Source organism: Diachasma alloeum, unplaced genomic scaffold, assembly GCF_001412515.2.
Source record: "Diachasma alloeum isolate Michigan unplaced genomic scaffold, Dall2.0 Dall_scaffold_00572, whole genome shotgun sequence".
Lineage (NCBI taxonomy): Eukaryota > Metazoa > Arthropoda > Insecta > Hymenoptera > Braconidae > Diachasma > Diachasma alloeum.
Genome location: NW_021680704.1, coordinates 125,135 through 140,711, shown reverse-complemented (window position 1 = coordinate 140,711; position 15,577 = coordinate 125,135). Strand labels below are relative to the sequence as shown.

Genomic DNA, 15,577 nt, shown 5'->3' with positions numbered 1-15,577 from the left:
TGCCATGGACTTTGCCATGAAAATCATGAATTGTCGATGATAAAATTCCCTGAAATTTCAGTGAAACTGTTACTTGCTTGATATTTCAAGGCTAAAATCCGAAAACTTTAGCGAAAATCGTTTAACAGTGTATTGAGAGAGTGAAAAACTCAATTTTTCGTATTTTTAAACGGAAAACAAATGTCTGCACCTCAAATACTCCGGACGACTAAAGTTTGTTATCCTAAATTGTCTCATGACACTCTTCTTACCTTTTGAAAAATCGGTAAACCCCTGGGGATGTCTCCGCAATCGAGAATAAAATATCCCGGATTCTGGAATATAATATACCAGATTCCGGAATATTATTCTGTATTCCGGAATCGAGATATGCGGTAGCGTATCGGCCAAGAAAAGTTTTGACCGACTGAGCAAACCTTCAGGTTTGACCGACTGAGCAAAACATCAGGCCGAAAGCACCGCGTATCGATCGAGATACGCGATAGCGTATCGGCTCGATCTATACACGACAGAACTTCCCCCTCCACTACCTGTAAATCGAGATACGCGATAGCGTATCGGTCGATCTATACACGACAGAACTTCCCCCTCCACTACCTGTAAATGATTTACATTCGGTATAATGAAAACGGGATGACAAATTGGGAAAGTGTCGTTAGTTACATTATATAAATCGCCTATGAGCTTTTCAACGGTGTAACTATGGTATTTTTTGGATTAACAGTAAAAAAGATAGGCGCATAGCAACCAGTTGATCATATTCACATTATAAAGTGTGAGAATCAAGTTGTAACGTTGGCAGCGCCGGTCCAACTGAGCTTCATATCCAACCTTGAAGTGTTGCCACCAGTGCATTTGAATGTTGGTTGTGATGTTGTTATGGAGAACCACAGAAAATGTTCTTCTTCACGTTAAATCACTTATTAGAATGAAACGGAAAATCGACTCGGTGTTCTATGTTGTTTTCTGTTGTCGAAAATTCGAATTTCATCCTGCCATATCTATATTCATATGCGAACCTCGGACATAAAGGTAGTTTATGCACTGTTTGTGAGGTAATTGGTTTATGTTTGGAATGTGACAAAAGGGAGATGTGTCGAAAATATTGTGTGGTCAAGTATTAAATGTCCGTGAATAGTTAAATTCGAAAAGAAAATATTTATTTTTCTCCGAGTGTAACAGAAAATGTTTTCATTCCGTGGAAAAAAATTCACTAAATTAAGTGACAGTGAAATGCAAACAATTTTGTGATTATTTGAGAAAAATTAGTAGGAGACGGTGGGATTAAATGGACACTTTGAATCCTTTCCAAAATGTTGATGTCTTATTGAAGTGCTGATGAAATTGATTTTTAAAAAATTAAAGTACAGTCAGCCCCTTTGTAATAAGCTTAGATTGAGCTCAATCGATAAAATTGTTCCTTGGTTATAAATATTGAACCAAGAAGTCAGAAGAGTCCATTCCACCCAATGTTTCCCTAATATTTTTAAAAACAAAAAAAAAACAAAAACAAATGTTTTCGAAAAGAATTCTTTGTGAACATTTTGTTCGACTGTTCCTATAAGGAAATCAATTCCTCTCCAGAAATACAATCCGCATAGGAATCATCAGAGCAAAAATTGAATGAGGAACCAAATCAAGTCAGAAAATTATTAATAGATAGTTAAATATTGAAATTCGGTGGAGACAATAAATCTGGAGTAGAACTGTTTATTTCCCTTCAATTGTTGATTCAAAAAATGTTCTATCTTATGAAAAATGAATGAGTTAAATTGAATTGAAAAGAACAAATTTCACCGGATGTAAAAACAGTCCTTGCTTATTTTGAAAAAAATAATGAAATCTGCCTAAAAACACAAAAACAAATGTTTTTGTAAAAAAACTGGGCCAAGAAAAAGTTTTGTTTGATTCCTACTGGGAAATCGAAGTTTTTGAAAAATACATAGAAATAAAAAAGGAAGCCAAGTTGGGAATTTTGAATAAATGGATGGTGCACATTCAGGTTTCTATAAGAATAATAGTTCTCAATGGAATAAGTATTCTAAAAAAATTCTCCATGAAATAAAAAATCAATAGGAGCAGGACCAACGTTCTTGGCGCGGAGTTTTTCAATTCACTGTCTGTATCAATCTATTCCTCCATCCTTTGAGCCGCGTCAAGGACGTTAGTCCTACTCCTACTGATTTTTTATTTCATGGAGAATTTTTTTAGAATACTTATTCCATTGAGAACTATTTGTTATAGAAACCTGAATGTGTACTATCCATTTATTCAAAATTCCTAACTTGGCTTCCCTTTTTATTCCTATGTATTTTTCAAAAACTTTGATTTCCCAGTAGGAATCAAACAAAACTTTTTCTTGGCCCAGTTTTTTTACAATATAATATATCGGATTGCGGAATATAATATCCCGGATTCCGGAATATTATATACCCGATTCGAGAATATTTATTTTTCCGTGTTACATTGATTCATTCCATTGTAGAATGTAGAATAAGTTATTCCTGCTAGAGATGCAAAATGACCGTCATTTTTTAGATCGCGTCATATGACCAAAAAATGACGGTCTTGTGACGGTCATGTGACGTACAAATTTTCCAACTACAAATGATTGTCACAAATCATTTGTAACCAAATTGTTGTCAAACCATCTATACATATAGTTGCATAATGACGGTCATAAATAATTTTCAATTTGTGACGGTCATGAATAAAACAAAATAGTTTCATCTATATGGATGGAAAAAAAACGTGATTTCAATTTTAAAATGGATTAGGCCAATACAAAAGGAATTAAACTGAAAATTGACCGTGAAAAAAAAAAAGTTTCATCTATATAGATGAAAAATGACTGTCATTTTTTCTTGGGAAGTTGCGACAGTCACAGAAGGGGGAGGGGGAATGTGACAGCCGTCATGAACGCCTCGTCATGTGATCGTCAATGACGGTCACATGACCGTCATATGACGGGTCATGTGACACATTGCATCTCTAATTCCTGCTCGTATAAATGATCTCAGAGAACAATTCTTCAGGGTAATTTGCTTACTCTTGTTTTTAGAGCGCATTTGTCGTGGCTATTTTGAACATATGGATTCCTCAGTGTGTGGGACATATAGTAAATGTAATTACAAAAGTGAGACAAGAGGGTAAAAGCAGTTACGATGACAGTGACTTCATGACAAGTATTTTCCAACAATTGGCAGCTCCTGCATTCAAACTGGCTCGCATGTATATTATTCAAGTATGTAAGTTTGGACTGAACTTTATAGAATATGAAAATCGTATCCAATTATCAATTAAGGATGTTTATCCAAAATGCGGGCACTTGAAAGTTTTTCTTTTTTTTTTTTCATTTGCCAGACATAGTTGGCTTCTTCATCTTAATAAATATGTTAATTCAACAACTCAAGTTGATTGTTCAGAAGCAAAATAGAGAATATCCGACAGAAATAGGCGTTACAACCCAAAAAAATTTCTTGATTTAAGTAGATCGTGAATTGATTCACATATTTTTCCTACTCGATTCAAGCCAAAAACTTTATCCAATCTATCCGATTTTCCAAATAATTATATGCATAAAAAAGATTGTTTTATAAAAACTGGTGTCAATCCTGATTCAACTAGAAAAAATACTTGATTCAAGTATCTTCCTACTTAATTGAACTCGAGTTCGCGAATCTACTCGACTTAACATTTTTTGAAGATCCGCGATTCAAGTAGATGAATCTACTTGAAATGAGTAGATTGTCGATTTGATTCTATCCTACTTAGATCAAGTAGATACTTCAATTTGAATCAAGAAAATTTTTTTTTTGTTGAAGTATGTGAACATATTCTATAATTTAATATCTTGAATATCGTCAACATTTGTCCGAGTACCATAGATTTTTCTTGTCCATTCTATTTCCTATATTTTTTACACAGTAAACTTCGCATATTTTTGCGCTCTATTTTTTTCTAGTAGATAAATTATCCATTTTTCTATAAATCCCATATGAAATCGCACATAAGGAAAAATCCGTTCATTTCATTTTGTCAAAACTATTGCAATGAATTTTTTTCAATATTTCATGGATATAATAATCATAAAATTTCACGGGATGATATTTCACATTTCAGTGCCACCCCATAAAATTGTATTTTGACACTGCTGCTACGTTCACCTCGTGCCGAAAAGTGCCTTTTCGTGTACTCGTAAACGAAAAGTAAACGAAAAATCTTTCCGTTTACTTGTAATTGAAGAACGCCCAGTTCGGCCACTCGCTGAATGTAACATTACTGTCAAAATAGTATATTTCGATACAAGTGAGATAGAATTTTCAAGAGCCAATCACACGAGTTGATAATTCCTGTCTCACATGTGTCGAACAATATTTTTCATCACGCTGTGACGAAACGTGAACTTTTCGGCACGCTCCGCGTGCCTAAAAGTCCAATTTCCGCCACATTGTGATGAAAAATATTGTTCGTAACTCGTGAAAAAATGTTGTTTGCACTCGTTACGAAATATACTATTTTGACAGTGATGTTACGTTCACAGAGTGGCCCAACTGTGCTTTTTTCATTTACCCGTAAAGAAAAAGGCTTTTACGCCACTCATGACACGAGCGCGACACGAGACGCGAAGCGTCGAGTGTGTAATCCAGCCGGTTTCAGGCTTCGTGACATAAAATTTTGTTCAGTAGTACTTGTTGGGAAATTTCGTCCTTAACGTGTGTGGTTACATCACTCGCCTTCGGCTCATGCTGTAAACCCCACACACGTTAAAGACGATATTGCCCCACATGTGCTGAAATATACTATTTGGCGAGTGGGAGGTTTATATCACGAGCCGAAGGCGAGTTAAAAAACATTTTTTCACGAGTTACGAACAATATTTTTCATCACAATGTGGCGGAAATTGGACTTTTAGGCACGCGGAGCGTGCCGAAAAGTTCACTTTTCGTCACAGCGTAATGAAAAAACTTTTTTGCACTCGTTATGAAATATACTATTTCATCACACTGCCCGTAAAACGCCGGCGAAACCAACTTTTCTGATTGGTGTGATTTGTGTCTCGCATTCGTTAGAAAAGTTTTTTTCGGCCTTGTGACAAAAATAGCTATTTCTGTACTATTTCTCACGATTTCTCGTCTAGGAATTGGCATTGTATTCTTCCCAAACTCGGAAACTGGAAAATCACTATGAAAAAGTCTTCACTACGAAAAATTCTGAACGGTTGCGATGGTTTTTTTTACTCGCATGGTTGGCCAGTCCTCGCCTTTGGCTCGTACGTCAACGCCACACAAGTAAAAAACCCTATCGCAATAGCCCGGGAACATAATATTGGTTTACTTATCGTAAACGAAAAAAGGCACAGTTCGGCACTCGCTCAGCGTTACACCACTGTCAAAAAATACATCATTCGCCACATGTAAGACGGGAATTTCCAGCTTGCGACTGACTAAAGAGTCACAGTTATATTAAATTCACGGGGTTATTATTTCAATTATATCCATAACTCCAATAACTATTAACAAAATTCTTCGTTCCAATTCCTTTGAATGATTTTTTTATCCTTTTAAGGCATTATTCACCTTTACCTACATCTATACTCTCTCTTGCGTTGGGGAAAGAGTCGCTCAGAAACTGCGTTACGATCTGTTCCAATCAGTGATGATGCAGGACATTGAATTTTTCGATAAAAATCGATCCGGGGAGATCATCAGTCGTCTAACGGGTGATATCCAAGACTTCAAGAGTTCTTTCAAGATACTCGTGTCACATGGACTGAGAAGTTTAACCCAGATTGTGGGTTGTGTCATATCTGTGGTAATCATATCACCTCAGTTGACCGGTGTTATGGTATTATTTATGCCAACAGTTATATTTATTGGTAGTTTCATTGGAAAGAATTTGAGAAAATTGTCTGGTGAGGCACAGGAGCAAATTGGCAAATCCACTGCTGTCTGTGAGGAAGCTATACAAAATATTCGGACGGTAATGTTTACTTTTTACTTTATTTTGCTTAGTCAGTTTAGAAAATGTCCAAGTGGATGTCTCGAGGGACAGGCCCTGCAGTGAAATTAGTCTTCGAAAAAGTACATTGTTTGAATTTTTCAATGCAATAAATTCCAGATTTCATAAAATGATGAATTCCAGTTGTGTCACATTCAACTGAACTTCATGAATCCTAGTGCAGTAGATTTGGTCGCTTTGAGTAGTAAGAAAAAACTAACGAATGTCAGTTTCGCAAATAATTTTGTAATTTCTATATTTCTGTCCATGGCCGATATAAGTTCAAATAGAACTGATTTTACGAGAAAATGTGAAGAGACTATTTCATAGCTCATATACTTCGAACAAGAACTGTTTCTCAACATTTTCCCTTAGAATTATTTACTAAAGATTCAATATTCACTTAAAAGGGTAGAATTGACTGTTTCAGTTCTGTTTTCTTATATTCAACTACTATTCGTTAGGAAGTTTGTTGATGTTCTTATGTCAACATACGTCTATAAAAATCAAGCTATAAAGCAGAATAGGAAAGTCGTTTGATAAGTCAATGAAGAAAACTGGGACTTGAAAAAAAGTTTGGAGACAGAATCGTTACTACCATTTTGTCATTTTAACGAATAACAGTTAATATTTATGTAAACGAAATTTCAGTTGTGTTGCATTCAACTGGACTTCATGAACTAAAGAATCAAATTTATGCTGTCGATTTTATAATTGATATTTTTGTAAATTGTCAACAGACATTTTTGTTGTTAAAAATTTAAAAGAAAAATGACTTTATTTTTCCAAAAATTTTCATTATTAATGAAATGATATTTTCCAACAGGTGAGAGCGTTCGCAGCTGAAGAAAAGGAGCTCGAGGTTTTGAAAAAAGAAGTAGAACAAGCCACGACATTATACGAAAAATTGGGCCTTGGTATTGGCTTGTTTCAAGCCGGGGCAAATTTATTTCTCAACGGAATTTTACTCTCTACTTTATACTTCGGGGGGCACTTGATGTCCAGTGGACAATTGTCACCTGGAGATCTCATGGCATTCCTCATGGCGACGCAAACGATTCAGAGATCTATGACACAGCTTTCTTTGTTATTTGGAACTTATGTGCGAGGAGTCAGTGCTGGGGCCAGAATTATGGAGGTAATTAATTTATATTTTCAATGGAAATCGAGGGTACCATGGATACATGGGTGAGTGCAAAATCTTTCAATTTTTAATAATATTAGCTATTTTGACGTTGTTGTGATCGAGTACAGGGTGACATCAGCCCCAGTAATTCAATGACATAAGAATGATGAAATTACAATAGTAAATTTTTGAATAGTAAGCGTTAGAATTTTTTAATGATTTACCCAATAAAATCATGGTAGGTTTCCACCATGCCGCCATGATTGAAAATGGCGATGGTACGACAATTATGGCGACATTTACTACGATGATTTTAGCAACATTATGCGTGATAGTTGGGGTACCATTATGTGCGATAGTTTGAACAATGTTTATTGCAGTCATGAACCGATAATTTTATCACCATGAAGAGCGGTATTAACTATCATATCAAGTCCCATTGACAACCGCGTTATCATTTCCAATCATGGCGATAGGCAATCGCAATGGCTGAAGTATTGAAAAATTCAACTGTTCAACATTTGAAAGTCTATTGTCGGAATTTAGTAATTTCTGTACCATTGAATTTGCGATTTCCTATTCTATATCTGCCTGAAATTTGTAAACAAAGTGCTGACGTCACCCTGTAGTTCTTTTCAGAAGTGGGAAAAAAGGAAAACTACAATAAAAATAAACAAACAATTTGAGAATCTATTTGAGGCAAAGCTATTTTGATATTCCACCGAGAAGTCCATTTTACCCTAGCTCCCCTGTTGATTGCCCCTTATTTTTGACAGTATTTAGAAATGCCACCAGCTCCCATTATGGTTGGCGGTAAAAAGGTAACGAACGAGACCTTCAAGGGAGATATCGTCTTTGAAAATGTGAAATTTAGTTATCCCACAAGACCAGAGTTTGTAGTTTTGAAGGACTTCTATCTGCATATTCCGGCGGGTAAAACTGTGGCTATTGTGGGCACCAGTGGTAATGGAAAGTCAACGGTTGCTGCATTGTTAGAGAGGTACCCCCTCAGTAAATTCTAAACGTTGATAACCAATATCTACTAAATACTTAATAGGTATTTTGTCCTTCAGGTTATATGACGTCACAGCAGGATCAATAAAAATAGACAATACAGACATTAGGACTTTAAATTCAAGTGATCTCAGGGGCAAAGTGTTGGGATATATCGACCAAGAACCAATTTTATTTTCTACTAGTATTATGGAAAATATTAGGTATGGTAACATGGAAGCAACTGATAAAGAGGTAAATTTCAATATGACAATTTATGCTTTAACCCTAGATTAGTCACCGTATGAGGGAGAATACCACAACGTGTCATTTTTCTTTAATTGCAATTGACTGGGTAACCGGAAAATTTTTGAAAAATTTGGCTTTTTGGTAAATGTTAAGTAAGGGGTCCATGTCTAAAAAACTTCGGTTGAAACAACTTCGTCAAAAAAACTTGGACAGTAAAACTTGGTCAAAACAAGTTGGTAATAAAAAAAAATTGTAGAAAAAAAAAATTCGAACAACTTGAACGTCAAAAAACTTGAAAAAAACTTTTAAACTTTTAATGTATAAAGAAAATTGCAAAAAACATTTTTAGAAAACACATACATACATGCATACATATGTACATACATACTTACGTACATACATACATACAGATTTCATTCATACAGACATTTGAACAATAGATTAATTGAATTACCGTGTGAACTAACTAAAAACTGATAACAGTGTTAATACAGGTTTTTTTGCCAGAGCATCAGCAAACATTGAATTCCAAAATTTCACACTCTAAAGTGTGTTCCAGAAGGCATTGAATTGTAGTTATGATTAATAGTATATTTCAATAGTATATTAACCTAGGAAGGTAAAATAAAGGAGTCGTGCTCACGTGCGGAATTACCACCCGAGGCGAAGACGAGGATAGTAAGCACGTGGGTGATGGTCCTTTATTTTACTTCCCATGGTTCGATATTTTTGGCCCGGGCGTAGGCTCATAGTAGGGTTTTGCTCCCGAAAAGGGGAAGGGAAATGTCACTTTGCGCTCGCTGGGGCGAAAAATCTTATTCAGTGAGTACAGAGGAATTAGAATATGAGCAAATTATGTATTGGCAACTGCACCTTTACAAGCCTACCGACGAGCCCCACCAAATACGAGTCTACACCTTTTACATCTCCACCAAGCGACACCCTCACCCAAACGATTTGAATATTGAAAACTCTACCGCGCGAACATTACTACCCAATGATTCGAGAAATTGACATCCCTACCGTGGTACAAGCCAATCAGCGGATGAGTCGACCCGATGATGACTCACGGAGGGGCTCCATTCGAACTTCTACAACTGTACAATCGTCAAAATAAGTTCCGCCAGTCCGTGAAGTTGGCTACTGTTTGGAGTATGGGACTGAAACGAAGGAGCGGTTCCTAGCTAACTTCGCGGACTGGCAGAACTTATTTTGACGATTGTACATCCGGACAACTGTACAGCGAACGTTTCGTCAGTTGAACAGTGTCGGTAAAGCAGGGAATTAATTTGTCTTCGCCGCCATCGATCACAATTATTCCTGTAAATAAAAATCGAGTGATGGCTGCATTCACTTCATTAAGAGGAAAAGCATTGTTGGCCTGGGATGGGTGAATACGCCTGAATAGTGAGGTCCGTGGGGCTGAGTTACCTCCACGCAATAACGACAAATCTAGCGACGCATTTTATGATTAATGAGCTACAATGAGCAATGCCCGAAAAGAAATAAAATATAACTGATTATTAAAAATGGATGGCCAAATAACATGCAATTTTCTACATTCGCTGTTCTGCGTTTTTCGTAAATCTGTTTCTTCACATTTGTTAATCTATTGATCACTTATTCTCCATTGTGTGTACATGACCATATACGGTTAAACGCCCCAGCTAGATATATAAACTTATCAATGATGATTCACTGAAAAAAATTAAGAATTAGAAAATATATAAATTACTGTTTCGTCAGTTCGTCGATCACAGTGGAGACAATTGATGATACATATCCACCGAAGTAATAATCATTTTCAAGAGGAACACCCAAAAAAAAGTCGGACTGAATCAGATCGAAAAATCGGTCTGAATCAAGTTGGATTGAATCATGCCGGGAGTCGACTTGTTTCATATCGAATTGACGACATGAATCAAGTCGGACTCGGACAGATGCAAACCAGAATATCGGTCTAATTCAAGTCGATTTTTAGATTTGATTCAGACCGACTTCGGTTTGATTCAGGTTGATTTTTTGGCCACTATCGGTCACTTATTCTCCATTGTGTGTACATGACCATATACGGTCAGACGCCCCAGCTAGATATAGACTTATCAATGATAAGTCACTGAAAAAAATTAAAAATTGGGGAATATAAATTACTGTTTCATCAATTCCCGGTGGCTTGACACAGTGGGAAACTTCGTTGCCTCACATGCGAAAGGTTCCGAGTTCAAATCCCGGCCGGGTACACGGAGAGAAAAATCTCTCAAAAATTAGTGTACCTTCTCACCAACGCATGGGACGTATCGAAGGGGGCACAAGAAAGTAGAGGGAGACACTGAAAAAGTGGTATCCCGTACTTAAATAGTATATTACGCAACAAGTGCGTAATGGGTTTTGTGGCTCGTGGGAAGTTGTAAAACGAGCCGAAGGCGAGTTTTACAATCCCACGAGTCAAAAAACACCATTACGCACGAGTTTCGTATACTATTTTATGTCACAGGGCCCAGAATCCGCGATTCTACCGAGCGAAGCGAGGTTAGAATCGCGTGATTCTGGGCACCTATGACATAAAATTCATATGTGGCACCCTAATTTTTGTGAGTCGTGCACTAATTTTTCATGCGTTTTCCATAGTTTCTCATGTGACTTCCGAAAAACTGGGTGAACAGTATTCTATTTTCTCATTGATGAAATACACTAATTTTTAAGGAAAGTTCTTTTTACTTTTTAATGTATTTTTCTCTCCGTGTAGAATGGTGCGATCTAACCATTTAAAGTCTTGATCATCATTGCAGTATACCCTAACCGGGTCGAAGCTATGTAAAATAACGATAAAAAAAAGTTTCATTAGTTCGTTGATCACAATGGGCACAATTGATGATACATCTCCACCGAAACGGAAAGTTACTCCCTTTCCTCCCGCTCATCAATGAGCAAAATACGAACTTTTCTTTGCAGGCGTGTTAAAAAATCGCATGTGCACCTCGGACGGAAAGTCTTGACTTTCCGTCCTTGATGCACAACATACTATTTTTTTTTAATTCAACAATTTTTAAAAANTGACTTCCGAAAAACTGGGTGAACAGTATTCTATTTTCTCATTGATGAAATACACTAATTTTTAAGGAAAGTTCTTTTTACTTTTTAATGTATTTTTCTCTCCGTGTAGAATGGTGCGATCTAACCATTTAAAGTCTTGATCATCATTGCAGTATACCCTAACCGGGTCGAAGCTATGTAAAATAACGATAAAAAAAAGTTTCATTAGTTCGTTGATCACAATGGGCACAATTGATGATACATCTCCACCGAAACGGAAAGTTACTCCCTTTCCTCCCGCTCATCAATGAGCAAAATACGAACTTTTCTTTGCAGGCGTGTTAAAAAATCGCATGTGCACCTCGGACGGAAAGTCTTGACTTTCCGTCCTTGATGCACAACATACTATTTTTTTTTAATTCAACAATTTTTAAAAATAATAAATATTCAATTCCAATTAATAACGATAGATAAGGTTCAACAATACCTACATGTGAGGGAAAAAAATCAATGTTATAGATTCATTACCGAACAATTGAAGAAAAATGTGTTTATATCCCACGTACGAAAAAACGAATGGGCCGAGCTTGGCCCAAGCCCGGTGGCCGGCCTGCCGAACTTCGGGACCCGTTCCTCAACCGGGACCGCGCCGGACTTGGTTGAAACCTGGAATGATAACANCTTATGATTTTTTCGCCCCTTTCCATTATTGCGATTTGACCCTTACAATTTTACTCTTCAGATTTTACCCTTATGATTCCACCCCTATGATTCCATTCTCATCATCTCACCCTTACGACTTAACCCTTACAGTTACACCAACGGCTGGAGCCCAATGACCAAGCTCCGGGCCACCGCTGGCTGAGGCTTGGTTATCGAGCTCCGGCATGCCAGTGTCCGGCCAAGGCTGGGCCAGATCTGTCAACCAAGGCTCGGTTACCTGCCCTTCTCCCGAGACTCAAGCCCTGGTCCCCAGGGATGGCCGAACCTCGGTCCAAGCCTGGGCGCCCAGGCTTGGCAAGCCCAGGCTTGTGCCAGGCTTGGCCCGTTTCTCCAACACTGGCATTTCGTACGTGGGATAGGCACTCACATACACATCTACCTATGGATACCGTGTAAAAATTGTATTTTCAGGCTTTTAGGATCATAATGCATGGAATTACGAACCTTACCAGCTCTTGGCGTTACCCAGGACTCACGGCGCGGACGTGGCTGGCATCGGGTCCCAAAAATTCCCAAATATAAAATTTATATTGAGAAAGGGTCCGTATATTTTATTTCTTTTCGAGCATTGCTCATCGTGGCTCATTAATAATAAAATGCGTCGCTAGATTTGTCGTTGTTGCGTGGAGGTAACTCAGCCCCACGGATCCCATTATTCAGGCGTATTCACCCGTCCCTGGCCAACAATGCTTTTCCTTGTGAATACTGGCATCACTCGATTTTTTTATTGGCAGTAATAATTGTGACCGATAGCGGCTAAGAAGAATTAATTCCTTGCTCTACCGACGCTGTTTGATCGACGAAACGTTCGCTGTACAGTTGTCATTTTGTACAGGTGTTTCTTTGGACAGTTGATTTTCTGTACAGTTGTTACATCTCAGTTATCACTAAATCCTGTACAGTTGTCCGGATGTACAGTTGTAGAAGTTTGAATGGAGCCCCATGACTCACCCTGTACAACTGCACTTTTCAACAAGCCAATCCACATGTAACTGTCACCGCACAGCTCTACCGCATTAGAGGTTTACCAACGTAAATCTGTACAACTGCACCGTGCGACAAGCCTACCTGCGAATTTTTGATTTGTAACATCCGCAGCTTAAAAAAAAAATGAAATAGTTTTATAAAATTCTGTTAATTTTTTCTTTAAAATAGTTTCTATTGAATATTTGAATTTATAAAAACTGCAGAAAAGCTGCGGCTTTTTTCAATAGAATGGACCAAAAATTCATTCCAAAATATATTCCTTCGTTCCCATTAATCCAGTACACCCTGACCAAAAATTTGTCGAAAAATGGAGTGGGGGAAAAAAAATTCGGGAAATAATCGGTAGGGATGTATTTTCGGTGGGAATGTATATCCGGCAAGGATAAAACTCGGTGGAGATTACTGCCGGTGGGTTTATCTTTCGGTGGAGATGTTACAAATTAAAAATTCGTGGGTAGGCTTGTCGCACGGTGCAGTTGTACAGATTTACGTAGGTAAACCTGTAACGCGGTAGAGCTGTGACATCAGTGAGAGCGGTTACAGTTACATGTGGGTTGACTTGTCGAAAGGTGCAGTTGTATAGGGTGAGGCATCATCGGGTCAACTCGTCCGCTGATTGGCTTGTACCTTGGCGGGGATGTAAATTTCTCGAATCATTAAGTAGTGATGTTCGCGCGGTAGAGTTGTAAATATTCAGATCGTTTGGGTGAGAGTGTCGCTTGGTGGAGATGTAAAAGGTGAAGTTGTGCAGGTGGACTCGTATTTGGTGGGGTCGCTCGTCGGTAGGCTTGTAAAAGGTGCAGTTGTACAGTTGCCCTGCGTTTTACAATGAGAATCATTATATACAATTAATTGCCCTTGAAAAAGGGCATAATGAAAGGACACCAACACTGGCGCTAGTCATAGAAAATCTTAAATCGAGAAGTGCCAAATCCATTTGGCATTTAGTATATTTAGTACGAAAGAATCTCATAATCTTGCAAATTTTAGTAATAAACAAGTTCCTTGACGCAAGTCAGATATACTTTAAAAAAGTTTTGTCTTATCTCACTGTGGTACTTCATACTATTCATTACCATTCTGCTTCATTGACATTGGAATAATCCTTTCTCTCATGAAGGTAATTAACGTTGCGAAAGAAGCGAATGCCCACGACTTCATCGAATCATTTCCGGAAGGATATGATACTAAAGTTGGGGAACGAGGAGCTCAACTTTCTGGAGGACAGAAGCAGCGCATCGCCATTGCCAGAGCTCTGCTAAAGAAACCGTCAATTTTGATATTAGATGAAGCAACAAGGTATAAAAAAAAGTCCCTTAAGTATGTTGATCCAATTTCTCAAAAACAAGTTTTTTTATGTTCGGCAAAAATTGAGATATTTCGTACATTCTTTTAATGATTCAATTTTTTTAATGAATCGTTCTGATTACAAGAAGTTTGATACGTGAAAAATTCTTCAATGTTATGATTTTGTTTATTTTATAAAAATTATCGCGTATGTCACATACACATGATTAATGTTTTTTTCTGTTTATTTACGACATTGTGCAAGAAAATATTCACGTTGTAACGTCATTCAAAATCATCTGAACATTCAGAATTCAAAATTTTTCAATCATTTTTTTTAATGTAAAACGAAACCATTTGGAAAGTGTTACCTTAGATTTCGACGTAATTTCATACAAATAATTTTTTTAAAACAGTAAAAAAATTTCATGAAATACCCCACTGGTGTTAAAAGGAGAACGATAACTCTATTTGTCACTTGAAAAAATCTAACGATTTTAGAGTATTTGCGGTTTTTCATAAACATCCTTGACCATCCAAAAAACTAAAATCTCTTTTTATTATCGTTTTGGTGGAATCTATCAAGTGCTTTGGACTACGAAAGTGAGAGAATCGTCCAGAAGGCCCTCGACAATGCCACTCAGGGAAGAACAGTCCTAGTCATTGCTCACAGGCTGAGCACAGTCAGAAATGCTGATTTGATAGTAGTATTACAACGAGGAACAATTGTAGAAGTATGAAAATCAAATTATTCCTACTTTCAGGGTCCACGAAATCACGATTTTTACCAATTTTATCTTTATTTTTATTCAACAGATGGGAACACATGAAGAATTAATTCAAAAACACGGGGCCTACTTCGATTTAATAAAACGTGAAGAGAATGAGTCTGAGAGTTAAAGTTGTTTTCTTAGTATGGTAATGGGAACACGAAGAAATAAAAATTTCAGGCGATGTTCAATTGTTCTGCAAATGTCACTTCATCACAATCAACCATCGAGAACTAATCCTGATCAATTGAAGCAGGATTTCTTATGTTGGATTGGAAAACCTACCACCCCTGACCTTCCTGTAGTCCATTTTTTTTTGTAAAATTTGAATGTTGACTACATTTTTTTCCATGTTTATTTTTATTCTCCCAGATCTACGGGTGCAGCATCAAATCTCCTTATAACACGT

The 15,577-nt window shown here is 37.2% G+C and overlaps 1 protein-coding gene across 1 annotated transcript in view; it reads left to right on the top strand.

Moving 5' to 3' along the window:
• Nucleotides 1-15,359, top strand: part of LOC107043434 (ATP-binding cassette sub-family B member 8, mitochondrial) — a 49,108-nt gene extending 33,749 nt beyond the window's left edge. Inside the window, exons 3-10 of the mRNA XM_015264948.2 lie at nucleotides 3,062-3,244; nucleotides 5,569-5,982; nucleotides 6,827-7,138; nucleotides 7,903-8,126; nucleotides 8,200-8,374; nucleotides 14,232-14,410; nucleotides 14,985-15,132; nucleotides 15,215-15,359. Of these exons, the coding sequence (XP_015120434.1) occupies nucleotides 3,062-3,244; nucleotides 5,569-5,982; nucleotides 6,827-7,138; nucleotides 7,903-8,126; nucleotides 8,200-8,374; nucleotides 14,232-14,410; nucleotides 14,985-15,132; nucleotides 15,215-15,298 (1,719 nt within the window). The 3' untranslated portion in view covers nucleotides 15,299-15,359. The remainder of the gene's footprint in view (nucleotides 1-3,061; nucleotides 3,245-5,568; nucleotides 5,983-6,826; nucleotides 7,139-7,902; nucleotides 8,127-8,199; nucleotides 8,375-14,231; nucleotides 14,411-14,984; nucleotides 15,133-15,214) is intronic.
• Nucleotides 15,360-15,577: the final 218 nt, after the last annotated feature.